The 16,981-nt window shown below is 38.3% G+C and overlaps 1 protein-coding gene across 3 annotated transcripts in view; it reads right to left on the bottom strand.

The window, feature by feature from the left end:
* The window catches only part of LOC109098309 (rho GTPase-activating protein 21-like), a 73,493-nt gene that overhangs the window by 8,097 nt on the left and 48,415 nt on the right, over positions 1 to 16,981 (bottom strand). For all 3 annotated transcript variants that reach the window (XM_042717952.1, XM_042717953.1, XM_042717954.1), the window contains 13 exons: positions 15,286 to 16,879; positions 6,130 to 6,276; positions 5,904 to 6,000; positions 5,768 to 5,804; positions 5,232 to 5,354; positions 4,787 to 5,086; positions 3,328 to 3,389; positions 1,867 to 2,000; positions 1,644 to 1,786; positions 1,057 to 1,215; positions 886 to 964; positions 436 to 509; positions 206 to 295 (listed from right to left, as the gene is read on the bottom strand). In XM_042717952.1, the coding sequence (XP_042573886.1) occupies positions 206 to 295; positions 436 to 509; positions 886 to 964; positions 1,057 to 1,215; positions 1,644 to 1,786; positions 1,867 to 2,000; positions 3,328 to 3,389; positions 4,787 to 5,086; positions 5,232 to 5,354; positions 5,768 to 5,804; positions 5,904 to 6,000; positions 6,130 to 6,276; positions 15,286 to 16,879 (3,039 nt within the window). The remainder of the gene's footprint in view (positions 1 to 205; positions 296 to 435; positions 510 to 885; positions 965 to 1,056; positions 1,216 to 1,643; positions 1,787 to 1,866; positions 2,001 to 3,327; positions 3,390 to 4,786; positions 5,087 to 5,231; positions 5,355 to 5,767; positions 5,805 to 5,903; positions 6,001 to 6,129; positions 6,277 to 15,285; positions 16,880 to 16,981) is intronic.

Below are 16,981 nucleotides of genomic sequence, written 5' to 3'. Positions count from 1 at the left end.
TGCCCAACCCTGTTCCTGCAGAGTCTAAGTCCAACCCTGATCAAACACAACTGAATCAACTAAATAGGATCTGAAGGAGCACTTGATAATTAAAGACAGGTGTGTTTGATCAGGGTTGGAACTGAACTCTGCAGGAAGGTAGATCTCCAGGAACAGGGTCAGGCACCCCTGGGGTAAATGAACTGAACATTTACAAAGCTCATACCTTGTTTTTCTCACAGTTTTCCGAGACAGTTTTGAGATGTCCAGAGAGGAACTTGAGCGTTTCATAATGATGGTCTGGTAACTCATGAATCTGAGCAGAATAAACAGTACATATGATTTATACCTGTTATATGTTGAGGATTTTATTGCTGATTTAAAGGATTTTTCTTTCTCCAATCTAGTAAATGTCAGTATTTAATAAATTAACAGCAGTCTTCAGATAAACCGTACCAGTCTTTTCAGTGTTTTTAACCGCTCAACAGGGTCCTCCATTCGATTGGCATCAATAAAATTGGAATATTTTTCTATGATCAGAGCAAACAGGCATTATAAGAACATTCTGGAAGTGTATTAATAAGGGTCCCCACGCCAAACAATGTGCTATAAAATATTACAGCTACACATACATAAAATCTAACATTCAACACAAATCTTTATTACTGTACATTTTATTATTTAAATAAAAACAAATAAAAAAAATCTGACTTTTATATGATCGTGAGTTATCACCTATGTTGTCCTCTAGGAGGAGTCCTTCCTCCACAAGTGGAGAAAATAGAGCTTAGATACAAGATTTCCTTAGATACTAGATGTTCTCTATGAGAGACAGCACACAGTATTTTCCATGCGTTTTGTCTAACGCCAGAAGAATTATCTATTCTATGCGATCATGTGTCTCACCATTGGTAAACAGAGGCTCAGGAAGTTTCCTAAAAAAGGACTTAAGCAAACTGCTGATCACATTGAGGTCTCGCCACTTCTGCTGAACAAAATGAAAGCATAAAGATCAGCTCTGTCTTTATGGTGCAAGCTCTCGGGTATAATATCACACAATACAAAGTGCTGACTCACGTCATCCTGGACATCAATGTCTGTCATGCCTTTAGTGTCTAGTTCCTCCTGCATGCTCGAGATGGCAGCATTGTTTCCGGGGACTCTATAAATGCCTGTGTACTCCAACCCTCTCTCCTCCACCAGTTTACAACACACTTCCACGATTAAAGGCACAAACTATAAAAGATAGTAATTAGTGTTATTTTTAATATCATATAATCTCACAAAACTCAAAAAGTAGGTAATTCCCCCCCCCCCAAAGTCAAATTGTCTATTTTTGGAACCACTCATGTTGTCCCTTCATGTCCCATGAATTTCATTATTTGATTTACTTCTCAATACTGTAATATATATATATATATAAACATTATACTAAAGATTTAAATGTAAAACATTCAGACACATTCAGGGGGAAATATACTAATAATATCACAATGCAAAAATCCATGAAGGCTTAAAATTTCTTCATACAAAACCTGATTTCCTTTCTTCCCCATTTGCTCGTGGAGTGAAATGTAACCTTGACATGTTTTACTTGAGTTTCACCCATAATGGTCTAAATTGCATTTTGCATTAGTGAATTTGTAATCTCTGGCATTTCTTACTCTGTTGGTTTGTGCAGGAGGGCAATTGTCCAGTCGTACTCCAAACGTGACACCAGCGGTGGGCCTCTTATCTTGAGGCTTCTTCTTCAGTCCTGGAATTCCTCTCCTCCAGGCAGCTTTATCTCTCGGAGGACTGGTGTCATCTGAGACGCATATTGCTGATATTAACATCTCACTGAGAACACGATGGGTTTCAGTGTTATTTCATAATGCCATGTGCTACCTTTACTCCTCTCCTGTTCATTCCTGGGCAAGTAGAGGCTCTGACTCTTACTGCTGCCGCCAAGCAGAGTGTGCCTAATGCTGAGAGACTGCCGTGAGGTTTTGGGCGACGGCTCCGTCTTACTGCTGGGTGCACTGTAAGAACACACATATTACTGAACACTGAACACAAGGCAATCTTATGCAGCTCAACAATATATGCAAGGAAAGAAGAAAAAAAGGAATGTTCAAAAGACATCAAAAACTAGTGAGCTGTGCACCAAGGCAATATTTTTAGTCATCACAGGAAGGCTTTCAACACAAAACTTGTGCTTACTGCATTATCAACTGGGACTGCACAATTTGGGGGGAAAATTTTGAGTAACTTTTCTGATTAAAATTGCAATTGCAATTTAAAATGAGATTAAAAAGCTCCAGATTTGCCAAAAATAGTTTATAAACATTAACATGACTATAATACTAATACTGTCAATACTAATACTATTAATTATTATTATTATTACTACTTCTACTAAATAAAAATGAAACAATAAATATTACTAATTTCATTGTAAAAGTTTAAAAATAAAATACTGTCAAAAATAATATAATGATCAAAATTTAATTTTGCAGTTAAACTGTAAAATTACGACACAGGCTATCATAAAGCTTTTATTTTCACGGACAATCAAGTTCTTAATGCCTTAAAAATCTTGACAACAGCCGATTTCTAAGTGGTTTTCATTACAGCTTTGGGAAGATGGTTGGCATATGTTGCATTTCCAATAGGGGTGTAATGGTACACAAAAGTGTCAGTTCGATTTTTTTAAAAATCTTTTTAAACACTGAACAAACTATGGCTCTGTTTTCAAATAAAAAAGTCTGTCATTACTTCTGCAAAACTCATACTGCTGTTTATGGGATTGTTGTAAATTGGGGAAGAGAGTTGAAGTGCTGCTTCTTTCAGATGTTCATTTTTTTTTTTGCAAAAAGTATAGTATATATAGAATTATTGCACATCTCATGTTTAAGGCAACTTGGATCTGGCGGATTTCCCGCAGCAGCTCCCTGTGTCCTCTGTTAGTATTCAAATGAATTTGAAGTATCAAAGTATATCAGTATAAATTTTATTTTTCTATAATTCATTTGAAAAAGACACATACTAGTTTCTAAATGCAAGTTATAATCGATCCAAACTCCCAGCTGATGCAGAGAATTTACTGTGAACCGAGTTGCTGCAAGACACTAAAAGCACCAGATCATTAGCTGCTCGCATGTAACGCTACACTCTGGAAATACATAATGCATGTATTTATTCATTTAAAAGCTTTGCAATTTGATAATTGTGCGAAGCCATACTGTAATTTTGTGTGTGGCCATGATTTTTGTTTGGTGTTCAGTGTGAGTGAGTGACAGCTCACTAGGATTTGGAACAGGGCCTTCATGAAGACAAGCTTGCTGGTCTCTATGACATGACCTTTACCTCATTGATATATATTCCTTGAGCTTTCTGTTAATCAAATCAGTGCTGGTTACGGCAGCGTTCTGAAAACACAAGACAAAGAATCATTAACATTGTGGTTACATGTAAAGCTAAGAGTACAACAACATTAATCTGATTGTGTGTTAAAGGAAACCAGTTCCTCTGGCAAACACAGGAGAAGAACATTAACAAAAAGCCTACCCATAATCCTCACACCTTCAGTAAACAATATCATCTCAACACTGATTTCAGCAGATGATTGTGTTAGCAGTAAGCTGGTTTTCACATGGTTTCTTTTAAGGACAAAGTTATGCAATACTGTGATGCTTGTTCAGTCAACTCTTGAGGGGCAGACATGGGCCACAGACTTCACATGATGATATTAATCTAAAATGATTTCCTGCTCATATTAGTTTTTTATGAGGCTGTTCACATGACATTTTTAATGTGTAATCAGACAAGGTTTAGAAAGGAGTCAAGGACTGAGTGGTTATCCTGTTATTCTCTGTTGATAGATGCTGTCACTACACCATTATGTTGCAAAAAGCAACTTTCTCCATTTATGGTGTTTCCAAATTAGCAGTATATTCAAATAGTACAAATTGCAAGCAAAATATAGATCACAAACATTGTACTGTATACAGCAGATGCTTTATCAGAGCCTGATTTTTGGAACACCCATAAAAGCATAAAATAGATTTTTCCTTGTCTGCTGCCTTTGACGTCACAGCAGGATAGTCGATTGTGAAGGCCAGTTGGCCACCAGCCAATCCAGCTTTGTCCGGTTGTCATTTCCCTGCAGTTACAGTAATTATTCACATGCTGATTGGTTCAAAATTGGTGTGTCCATTAGCAAGATGCCAAATACTCTTAAACTGTTTTTGCATCCAATTCATCCAATCTTGGCGTGTTCAACAGAAGGAAAGGAACATGCAGCCATGGCCAGTTTTGATTCGCATCTGTTGACCTTTTTATACCTAGTCTTGAGGTGTCACTTCATTAATGACTTAAATCCCGAAGTATACTTCCATTTTGATACTTAGCATACGTGTACAGCTGAATGCACATGATACTTAATTTGATAGTGTGCAAACATGCACACTAGAAAGTGTCATCCTTGTTTAGTGTCTCCACAATGATTTCTCTCCATAAGTTATGACTGGTAAAATTTATTTGAACTTGGACAAAATCAGACATCTATTATCAGACATTAATTTGACATCTATTACTGCCTAATGGTTTGTTTTTCCACCTCATCTGTTTCTTCTCACTATGAAACACCAGACAGGGGCAGTGTTTGCACCTTGTGGACAAACTAATTAATTCAAAAAAGTGCATGCTGAGCATACAGAGTTTGCAGAATTAGATCTGGCTTTACATGCGTACTATGCTGACGATGAAACTTACATCACACCACTGTATAAATACCTTAGCTGTCACGTTATCATTGTTAACAAACCTCCTCGTCCAGGTTGCTGTTTTCTTGAATGACTCTTATCCAGGACAGCATGTCTTCTCGGCCTTCTGCCTGAAATAGATACTCGCAGTCTGAAGTCGTTAGCCGCAGGACATTCTTGCGCTTTGTGTCGCTGTAAGAGATGTCAATCAAGCAGGCCTTGATGCTGATTGAAAGAGGCTCATCCTCCAGTTGCGAGTTGACGTGAGAAAGCCCCTCCTTTTTGTCTTTATACAGATAGAGGGAGTGTCCCCGCAGCACCGCATATATCTGTTTCCACGGCCGCATGCCGCCTCCTACTCGCTGTAAAGAGAAGAACACATGTAAAGTGCAGGTCATGATCAGTAATCTACAACAATTACAGAAAAACTATCAACATTCAATTCAATATGCTCTTGAATGAAATGGGAAAAGAGTAGTGAAAGAGACTGAGAGAACACTTCCCCACCTTGCCCTTCTCAGTGTTGAGCTGTCGGAAATGCAGCCAACCCTCCTTGGTGGAGTCACTGAAGATCTCAGTGGAGGAGTCTCTTCTGGAGCTGGAGTCATCAGACTTATGGCCATCCAATGTCTATAAAAGCAGAACAAACATGACATTTTGGTATCTAGCCTTGGATAATTCTCAATCATTTACTCTGTTCCAAAACCTTTTGGAACCTCACAAATAACTGATGCGGGGATCTCTGCATTGCATTGACTAGTCACACAAGCATCAGATGACGTGCCTACGGAGTGCCCACAATCGTTTGCAGAAACTGTTGCACCATTATTATAGTTTTTTTTGTTTTTTGGTTGACAATTTGGGTGCATTTTTTTGTCTAAACACTTCAAAAGGATTGCCTTTAAATTTGACTAAAAGAAAGTCTTAAAATGCTCTAAACACAGGCATCTCACAAGGTTTTGGAACTGTTGCCTTTATTAGTGAATGACCATTCTGGCTTAAAGAAAGCTGCTCTTTATGAGGAAGATTTTTGCATCTCTCACCTTCTTGAAAACCCTTAGACTCGGTTTGCTGGATCGTCTGTGGAAATGAATGATTATGTTAGGCCAAACAACCACTCACATTGACAGTAATAGGAATCTCCAACATCACGATACATCACTTTTAAAAGACACTTACCCACGGCCTTCATCCCGATAGTTGTCCAGGCCCTCGTCGTATGATTTTGAGCGCTCCGTTTTGGTTCCCGATTCTAGAATGGCATTTCTGAGAGACTCTGCATGCATGTAGACAAAAATAACACATCAGTAACAAGCTCAACGAAATGCTCGCTGATCCATTCACATCATGTACTCAGATGGCAATAATTGTTCAAAAAAACTGAAATCTGTACAGACACGCTTACCTTGGTCATGAGACAGTTGCCGCCGCATGAGGGGGCTGGGGGTGGTAGGGCTGGGGCTGTCAGAGATTACAGCCTGAGCTCCAGAGATCACAGCCGACGCAGGAATTTGGCTGCCATCATGGTCTACACTAGGGCTGGCTAGCTCATCTGTAATGGTAACGGTAACAGAGCGGTAAACATGAATAATGCAACTCTCTTTGGAATGTGAGTTCATACGTGTACACAGAGGCTCACAGTGCAACAAGCTGAAGTAAAGAAAAATAAAACTTAAATGTGTTCTTTCTACTATACTGTACATATTCATATCCCCATTATATTTGTCTTGATATTAGGGCTGGGATAATACACTTGCAGGCTAAAAGGCTAAACATTTAAATGGCAGCTGTAATAACTTGTTTCCATGGCAGATTTATTTAAACAGGCATTAAATTATAAAGACATCACTAACAGATCAAGTAAAAATATAATGATTTGTAATAGAGTGCATATAGTAATCAAAATGCTCCTTTCTAGAGTTTTTTTATTTGTTTTTACCGTTAAATGAAAAACATTAGTTTATGGTCTTTGAATGATTTTCCTGAGATAAATATTATGCTACGTGAATGTTTACAAGCTGTTGTACATGATATATTTCAGTAAGCTGTATTGTTTCTTTCAATATAGCCTACCTTCTAATTAGGGATGGCAACGATTAATCGTTGATTGATTAATTGTCGATAAGAGATGAAATCGATTAAAGCTAAAGCTATCGATGGTCAATTAAGCTATTTCATTTTGGGCTGTGTGCGGCTCATGCGTAAAACACATGCTAGTGGCTGTGAGTGACAGTGATGGTATATAAATGCGTTCATAATAGTTCATTCATAACGTACACATTAAGCTTTTAATATGATTTAAAATTTAGAAGTAGATTAAAAAAGAAAAACACAAAGTTCTTCAACATGGAAAGCAACAGAAATGTAGTAACTAAGTCATTTCCCCAGATAATAGTTTCATATCGTGCACTTTGCAGGGCTGCGGGACACAGGACAAGCTATTCATTCCTACTTGTTAATTTGTTCCTAGGACTTAATAATTTGTGGCCACTGTCCATGTTTCATTAATTTAAATAAAACAGTGATTAAAAGTGAATGACAATAAAATAATTAGAGGGTTAGATGCTGAGGATTTAGGAAAAGAAACACTGCTTAAATATTATCAAATTTGTGGAATTTCTTGACCAACTGGCAAACCAGAAAAAAAGCATAAATGCAGCATTAAGGCTCTAACGGCATCCAAAAACATGGTTGCGATGTAACATTTTCCTGCTATCCAATTATTCTTCTAATAAACAAAGCTTTTATACCACACTTGTCATAAACAGAGCTTATAATTTGTAGAGTCATACCACGCAGTGGAAAAGCGCCAAAAGTAAACAAAGTAAATCTCAAACGTACATGCGCTCTCTTCATTTTATCAAATGATCATAATCACATCTATTCATTTTACAATCCTGCTCCTATGAATTTATTCAAACTAAAACCCCTTTAATTAGGGTGAGAAAGCTTTTTTTTTTTTTTGAGAGTGCCTTTTGATTAATTGAATAGGTCTTCAGGATTAATTGATCATTAATTTAAACGAAGATCGATCATGGAAATGATCGAAAATTGACATCCCTACTTCTAATGTTCATTTGTGCTTATTTCATACTGTAACAAGCAGTAAAGAAGAAGATGATATGATCTGATTTAATATGAAATAGGGCTGTGCAATATGGGGAAAATATCTAATTGCGATTTTTTTGACAGATATTGCGATTGCGATTTGATTTGCGATTTTACTTTTGCAAAGTCAAGCTTCAGCTCAATATTGGACAGTATGAGCATCATTACCCTGCTGAAAAAAAAGCAGAAATTCTTACAGTTTCCATTAAACCATTACAAAATTCCTTTTTGTTTTTGGCATTATTCCAATAGGAATTACTGTTGTTCTGTTGGTTTCCATCTGCCATATTACATCCCACCAATAGAATCCATCAAATAGACACCATTATAGTTAACATTAAAACCAATACAATTCCCATTATAACCCTGAAATCCATTGAATTTTCAATTGTGTTTTGGGAGGGGTTGTATATTTTTCTTTTGTTTGTTTGTTTTTTTCACCAGACAAGATTATAATGGTATAACTACTTTTACAGAATTAACTTAATTACTGAATTTCACTGGAAAGATTTATTTTTTATATAAATAAAGAACTGTATTTCTTTAGTCAATTATTAAAGTATTACACGTTACATTGTATTTGGGATTTTAATAACAAGTGGAAAATGTGCTGAATGTTTCATTTCATCCAAGTTAAATTAGCAAGCAGTTAGACTGAATTTACATTCATTTTTAAACGCAGAGTCAGGCGCGAGTCGACACAGGTTGTGCGCGTGCGTCAAGCCTCATCCATATTGCCAGATGCGCTCGTAGAGATTTGCGGTGCAGGGCCGCGCGCGAATATAACCGAGCATTGCGAAACAGGCTGCAAGAGTGCGGCAAGTGTGAACGGCTCATCCGTGACGTGGGATTCGCACCACGTGGGAAAGAGAGGAGCAAGTGTGAGAAGCATTCAGAGACATAGGCTGTGTGTGCATTCATCTGAATTGGGAATAGCGAACATGCAATAAGGGATGCTCTTGATATGCATTGTGACGCAGCTCTTGCCAATTACCTTTTTTGTTCATTGTCTGTCTTTTCGAAGCTTAAGTTACATAACGTTTTTCTTTAGTTTTAATTTGCCTAACTATTGATCTGACCCTGTAGACGCCATAATCCCACTCTGTCTCTCTCCTGCTTTCCGGTTTGTTTGTTTGTTTGTTTTTTAAGGTGGGCGTTTACGCAGTTGGCTAGAGCAGTGCTGACTGGGGAGAACGGAGGTGCGCTCACTCTATTGATTAGTAAGGCTGCCACTCAAGGCTGGCAGTCATGCATATGCTCTGGGACAGAGTAATATCGTGTCCACATCGCAGGCTTTTGCGATTAGCAAATCGCAATGTCTCAAATCGCCATTTTGATTCGATTTCTAATATGAATCTAAATATATGTATATAATATAGAGTGATAGTTAATCGATTTTTCCCACCCCTACTTGATATATTGGATAAAATATAAAACTCAATTTCAAAAAGTCAGAAATCATATTAGTTTCACAACAAAATCACAATTAAGCGAACAATGGGTGAACTTCAAAACTTTGTGATTTAATTGGATGTCAGCATTTGTTCTAAGGAAAGCTGGCAAATTATTTAGAAATGTTCCTGGTGTTTTTTCTTTCTTTAAATAACTTGTGGTTTAAGTGTCTAAGACTGACTAATTTTTGTCTTGTACACTAAAAGTGTGGAATTCACATTCACTTCTCCCATTTGAACTTTGATACTGTTGATACTAACAGAACGTAAATAAAGAAAAAGAATGAATAAAGCAGAGTATTTAACTTTCTTTACAAACCATACCATGCCATAGACAACAGCTTTTATTTTGCCTTAAAAAATGTCAAGCCTACAAGTGCATATCTTGATTTCATTGCAAGAAGTCAGCATAAACTTTTTTTCTAGGAATGAGGACAGTTTTATTTATCTTACAATTTGACATGTCCTGTTTTCGAGAGCGCTGAAAACTTTTTGAGCTCCTCTGCAGGTCTTAGCCAAAAATATTGGAGTACAAAGCTGTTCTGGGCTGCCAGAGGGCTGGAGCAGCTAAAATTAAAGCAACTGTCCTAGTTCCTGCATCCTCCAGCGTCTCAAAGAGGGCCAAGGGGAAGGTGTGCAAAACCCTCTTCGGGCCTAGCTAAAGAGCTCTAGTGTAGCCTACAGATCGCCTTGCTCCAAGACATGAGAATATTAATGCTATCAGTGCTAACCTAGCTTCATTTTACAGGACAATAGACTGGGTTTTGCTGCAAGGCATAAGTTGCAACCATCCTCTACTCAATTCATTTCAGCAGATACTTTTCTCCAAAGTGACTTACAATGGACAATCTGAGGTTTGGAACAAGTAGTTAACAAGCTGGACTGCTAAAACAAAGTAAGCAATGTTAGTTACTGGTTTGGACTGCAAATGATGTAATCAAAACGGAATTCCAAACAACCATATTGATTCCCAATGTTAACTGGATGTCACTCAAGGTCAAAAATATAGCATACTACTGCAATTAGGGCATCATATACAAATCCTAGGATAGCTTAAATATACATAATATCTTTTACAGCTAAAAACATTTACCTGTCGTTTAAAAATTAAAAAGAATTTCTACCATTCATGTTTACTGCATTTATGTGTCCAACTATGCATTTCTATCAAAAGCTGAATAACCAAACACATTATTTATACAAACAGTCTTAGACAATTTGCCTCCCTTGACAGGTTATCTGAAAACTCAATGTAGAACAAGCAGTACAAATCTGACTAATAACAGTAAAAGTATTTGTAGTGCCAGAATCAGGAATGCTAGGATTGTGGTTATTTGCAGAAAACATAATCATAACCAGGAAATCTGAAAATGTGACGTGTTACCCATAATAAAATCTGGAGCATTTACTTACAGTATACATTAAGTCAAGAGCTTAGACAACCCTAAAACCTATTCAAAGTCTTAATTTTTATTGATTTACAATCAACTAAAACCACTGGAGTCGTGACCCTAGTATAAAAGCTCTTAAGAGTAATAATAAATGATGATTGTGCTGACTAATGTTTAGACGATATCTCTATGTTTGCATTTGCATTTGAATAATAAAAAAAACTCTAGACCAAATGATCACTTACTGCTTTTTATTAAATGAATGTGTATATGTAACTCAAGTAGTGCAAAACAAGTACAGAAAGTGCACTGTGTCAACTTTTTTAGTGCATGCAATTCACAATTTAGACTGTACAACTGGGAAAATAATTAAACTGGGATAATTACTTTTTACAGGTTTTTAGCTAAGAACACAAGTCTGTCTACTGTCTCTGGTTTAAGAGAAGCTCTTTGGCATAAAATTATGTTCCCACTGGCATTAAAAACCCTCTCAGATGGGGAGCTATTTGCTGAAGCACATAGGTATTTCTTATATAAATTAATGCCAAAGACTTATACACTGTCTCTGTCTATATTATGAAAACTGGTAAAACAAATGAAAAATACTGTAACAGAGAAATTCCTATTAATAATTCCACATTGCCATAGCCTATGTTTCTTTATTCACACAACAGTGATCCCAAACAGTACAGTTGAGATCTCATGACAGAACACAGACCGGCTGAATGATGCTTTCATTTAGATTGCTAAACTCCAGCTTGTTTGTTTTTCAGATCATCTGCGGCGGTGCTTCTACAATAAGGAGTGAGCATTTGCATGTGCATGGTTGCCAGATTGCCTAAAATAAGCAAAACACCAGGAAGAAAATGTATCTATGTAACAGCGAAGCCCTGATTCGGGGATTTGAACTCTTATATCTGGCAACCACACTCATGAAAGCTCGCGTAGTAGAGGCATGTAGAGCAGTCTGCAATAACATGTTCCGTTTTTGGACGTTCAAATTTTACATCACATCGTCGTCAACATTTTTGCGATATTATTGCTAATATTCGATATATCGCCCAGCCCTAACTGTAACACAACTTCACAATATGAAATCATCTAAATCTAGATGCTACAGCTACAAATATCAAATGTTTAGCCTCAAGTGGATTAAAAGGTCGATTTTATTTTTTTCAAACCACCATTTTGACAAAACAGTCAAATGCATATTTGCAAGACCTTAAAAAAAGTATAATTAAAAATATTTATCTGATTATAATCATAAATATTATTTTGGTTATTTTCTATTATAATTATTTTTAATTACATACATGCATACCATGCATCCATACCACAATTCATAGCTATAGGTAATGATGAATAATGTATAGTCAGCCAGTCACTGAAATCAAACTTTTAAAATAAATTTTTTTAGTGAAACCTTGTAAATTTGCACCACACTAAAGTGTTTTTTTCCCCCCACAATGACCTATTACGTGTACATTATTATTATTATTATTATTATTATTATTATTATTATTATTATTATAAACATACAATAAATATAAACATATCTGAAATGGCGCACTCTTTAGAAAACTTAACAGGGAAATAAAAAGCACATTACAATAACTGCAATATTCCCAACGTTGCTTAATTTTATATTTCCAGCAAAATCACAAGTGAACAGATCATGCATCTTCAATATAATCCCCAGCACTAATGGGAATAACATATACCTACCTGAAATACCAAGTAAACCATTTGTATATTAACACTAACACTCCTACTGCTACATATTTACCTTCTCCAGTCCTCACAAAATCGCTAGCCCAACGTCCCGGGGCTATTGTGTTTTCCAGTCAGGCTACCAAAATGTATCACCGGCCCTGCCCGATGGGTTATCTTGAATAGTGATGTAAAATTCCTAACTTGATTCACGTTGTTCACTTGCTTGTAGGGTTGAAACGGATCGTAGATGATCATTTACACTTGTTTCTAAGTCTTGCCGATTTAAACATTCAAGCTCCTTAAACCATAATCAAAAAATACAAACTTGCGCGAATTCATTCAAAGTGCGCAAAGAGAGCCGCATTTCAGACAATGCGCATACACAGAATTGATCCCTCTTTCGCATATCCTTGCTTCTGAATGAACACATACACACAAAATTATCTCAGAATAATTGTCTCTGCAAGTATTCTTGTAAACACAGTCGGTTATGTCTTAAGTGAACGTATATAGTGGAGAAAGAAATCTCCTGTGCATTATTATATTGGATCTGTGCATTCGGTCTTAAAGGAGCAGCAGCCTATAAATACCTGCTGTTCCATTAGTGCCACCTGCTGTCAGAGAGTGATATTTGCGTCTCATTCACAAGGCTAAAATCAGACCATTCTGTTTTTGCTTCAAATTTTTTAATTTATACAATCCAAATAATATGTATTTAGTATCTTTTTTGGATAGTAATTCAAATGGTTGCCTCTGATTTTAAATAGAGCACAGACAAAGCCTTTGTTTATATGAAGAGATTTATTTTAGCTATATAATTTTTTATTTGATTTGGCATTTGTTTTATTATTTAACATTTCAATTTCACAAAGAAATATGCAGCATTTTGTCTGAGAAATAATAAAAGGACACCTTTTCATACCTGGGATTTTGAAATTTTGTGAGCCCTGTTACCTTATCCACACTAGGGCTGGGCCACATACCAAAAACACACCACCAACAACCTAATCCAAAACTACACCGATATCCGATAATATCGTCTACCTTAGCCCCACCTCCACCACGCCCCATCCCTGCCGAGACAACATTGGCGACATGCACCATAAACACACGGCATGGTCAGTTTGGTTTAAATTATTGCCACAAAGTTTGGTTTTACTTTCCTTAGTTTGTGCTTAAACTAACAGAAAACATTAGCTTTGCTGTTATTTTGGTGTTGCTAATAATTTCCCCTCTGTTTTTATCAAATTTGTGTTTGAAATGAATTTCGTTTTGTGAGGAGAACTGTTGAGGAAAAATAATAGAACCCAATTTTAAGTGAAGTGGACATTCTGGCGGTGATTGTAATAACGATAAATGCATGTTGATGTCATATAATAATGTCTTGAATAAAATATGCCTATTTTCCGATGTTTCTCTTTCTTTTTGGCATTATCGCCTGTGTAGACATTTCATGATGGTAAGTTTAATTTCCTTAATTATAACTACTGCAGCGCTGTTTTTAAACTTGTGTTCAAGGTATAACGTATTTGATATTTATCACGTAGGCCTATGTTTAAAATCATGCAAGGATTAAAAACGAATTTTGAGCAAAAATTTACATTTTTCTCTTCCCTTTCTGGTAGCCTACTAGTTCAGAGATGACTGCTTTACTTATTTAGAACCAGGGTAATTTAAATTTAATTTTTGTATTGTCATTTTAATAATTTTTATTTTATTAATCAAAATACAATGCCCACAATATAATATTCAGTATAATATTCAGACTCTGAACGTGTGTGAGGGTCGAGCTTCGAAGCCCAAGTCTTCAGCCGTTTGCAACAAAACTTTATAGTTTTGTAGTAGATTAACATTATAATGACTGGCGGCAGTGGCTGCTGTCAATGCACGGATCCAATACACCCTTGTTTTCTTTCTCAACTCTTTACGTTCACTTAAGACATAAGCGATTGTAAGTAATTTGAATCGTGACCTTGTGCATCTGATCTAATTTCCAAAATTGGAATAGCTTTTCGATTAACAACCTTCCTAAATTATTTCATTCTTGCATGCAAAAAAACCTTTATGGTGACTATAGTGCTATGTAAAATATTTTTTGCAACTTACTAGATTTATCATTTGTCTTTTTTCCCACTGATAATATCGATCATCGTCTGTTACCTGACTGTTGACATCGACATCCCGATATTTATGAGACATTGTCGATATATTATAATATTGTCATATCGCCCAGCCCTACTGTATTCTTTCTAAAAATTATCAGTAACTCGCATCCAAATGTGTAAATGGTATAAAAGGTAAGCAACAAACCTGTTACAGGGTATACCTAATATCTAAAGGCTAGTGCACAAAACACCAAAGCATCAAAGACAAAATGTGACAGAGCACAGCTAAGCTATCACTCAATATACCAGACCAATCCTCAGGCATTAGAGTATGAGAGAAGGCCACCTCCTCCCTGAAAAACACCATGACTCACACACAGTCACACTCACTCTCCTTAAGTCACTCCCAAACAGCCACACTCACAGGCCTAGATTTGCACCTTCTGCATACATCTGCATACAACTCTACTCTTCAAGCTTTGAAAGTTTGATAGAACAGATGATACAAGGTAAAATTTGGCCATGATAATCCTCTGTCTGGACACATGGGGTCGGGATTTGAAATTGTGATCAGTTTGAAATTGCATAAGGTACTGGAGCATTATTAATACAGGAAATCACTGATGGCCCAAACTGCACATAAAAAAAAATTATTGCCCAATACATCACCATTATTGTCTACGCATAAGCAATTTTGTTAAAAAATATCTGCGGCAACTCTAAAACAATCCTTACTGCTAGCTCAAGCTTGTCGCCGGGTTAGGGTTGCTATGGTTACAAAGAGTGCACTTACCGATGAAGGGAATGGAGTCAAGTGATTCGTCCAGATTACTGGAGCAGAAGGAGGAGTCAAGCCGCTCCCCCAGTCTCCGCATGTGCATCTCCCGGCGGGCATCATTGGGCAACCAGCAGACACCGCCCCCTGCCGACTCAGATCCATGAGTGTCGTTCACCGCAAGGATGTAAGAGGGATGGCGGAGAGGTTGTGGGGTCCCCTTCCCTGTTGGGGGCTTCTCCCGCAGGACTACACCCTCAACAGGACTGGACCCGTTTACCGGTAGGCCCTTGACATCCTGTGGGTGTGTCCTCTGAGCTGATGCCCCACACTGTGGCCTCTGTGGTGGCGGAGCGGAGTAAGATGCTGACCTATATCCGACTGGATTTTCCTTCCCGGTTTCTGGGCTCTGCATGGTTTCGGGCCTAGTTCTCGACTGGTTTGATGATGAATTAGAAATACAATTTCCGACAACAGCTCCACTTTGGTCTTTGGAAGGAAGCTCTTTGGTCTGGTTTACTCCATTGCGAGGTCGCTCTGGAAAACCAGTGGTGGGTGGGATGTCCGTTCTGGAGCTGTGCATATAGGAGCCAGCAACACCCCTGACGCTCATACCGAACCCTGTCGAGGGACGGTAAAGGACCGCCCGAGGTGGGAGAGACTGTCTACTAGGACGACGACTCTGGTCTACTCTGCCATACAGCTGCCTATCCACAGCGGCCCATGGTGCAGGAGAAACTAGTTCACTATGTTCCACATAGTCTGACGAATGAACGCGGGGCTTCCGTATGAGCCCGTCAGAGGATACGCTGCGAGGAGGCCAGTCCCTGGCGTGGGCCGCTCTCTCCACCCCACTCATCCTATCCTGCGAAGCGCTGCGTGGAGGAAGCACAGAAGGGCCCTGGTAAGCCCGGTCATGAGACGTGCTTCTGCGGCGTAACTTATTGCCCCAGCCGGGTTGGGGTCCGCAGTGGGGGCCACCGTGGACACTTTGGGATGCAGCTCGCAGGCTGTCTAAACGCTCCTGAATAGTCCTACTGTAAGTGTGAAGACCTTTATTATCGATATATTCCCGGTATGTCTGGTAAGTCCGCCAGTCAATGTTATGGTGGGTAGCAGGGGAGGTAATGGAGGAAGCAGGCGCATAGTGTGTAGGTGGAATGGCATAAGGATCACCATGGTAACCTGACGGGAACATGTCAGCTTTGCGAGGGTGGAGGTACAGCGGACGACCACCAGACACCGTACCAGGCCTGGCTCTGATCAGCATTGGATCTGGGCCTACTAGACCATAGTCACCCCGATGTCCTGGAACCATACGGCCCATGTGAACATGAGGGGGTACCACCACGGTCCGAACACTTTCATTGCACACACACACTGCAGTCTGTGTCTTTGGAATGGGTGGTGGAGGGGAGGGAGGTACTGGTATCTCCACACGGTATCCTAGCTCAGATGCTACAACCCCCGGGGCTGATGTCTCAGTGGCCTGGGCCATCCCCGGGGGCTTACAGTCTACTCGAGGGTAACATACAGGAGGTGGTTCCGGGATATGGTGGGCATTTCCACTGTATGCATCATGACCCTTAAGGTAGGCATCTTGGGAATAGGCCTGTGGAAGAAATAATCAGGTAAAGTGAAACAGTACTCACAGTATCAGAAAAAACTTTAAATTCATTATGATTTCCTACTAATAGTTCTCCCTGTGTGGGAG

The sequence above is a fragment of the Cyprinus carpio genome, chromosome B2, assembly GCF_018340385.1.
Source record: "Cyprinus carpio isolate SPL01 chromosome B2, ASM1834038v1, whole genome shotgun sequence".
Classification (NCBI taxonomy): Eukaryota; Metazoa; Chordata; class Actinopteri; order Cypriniformes; family Cyprinidae; genus Cyprinus; species Cyprinus carpio.
This window is presented reverse-complemented; position numbering and strand designations above follow the sequence as displayed.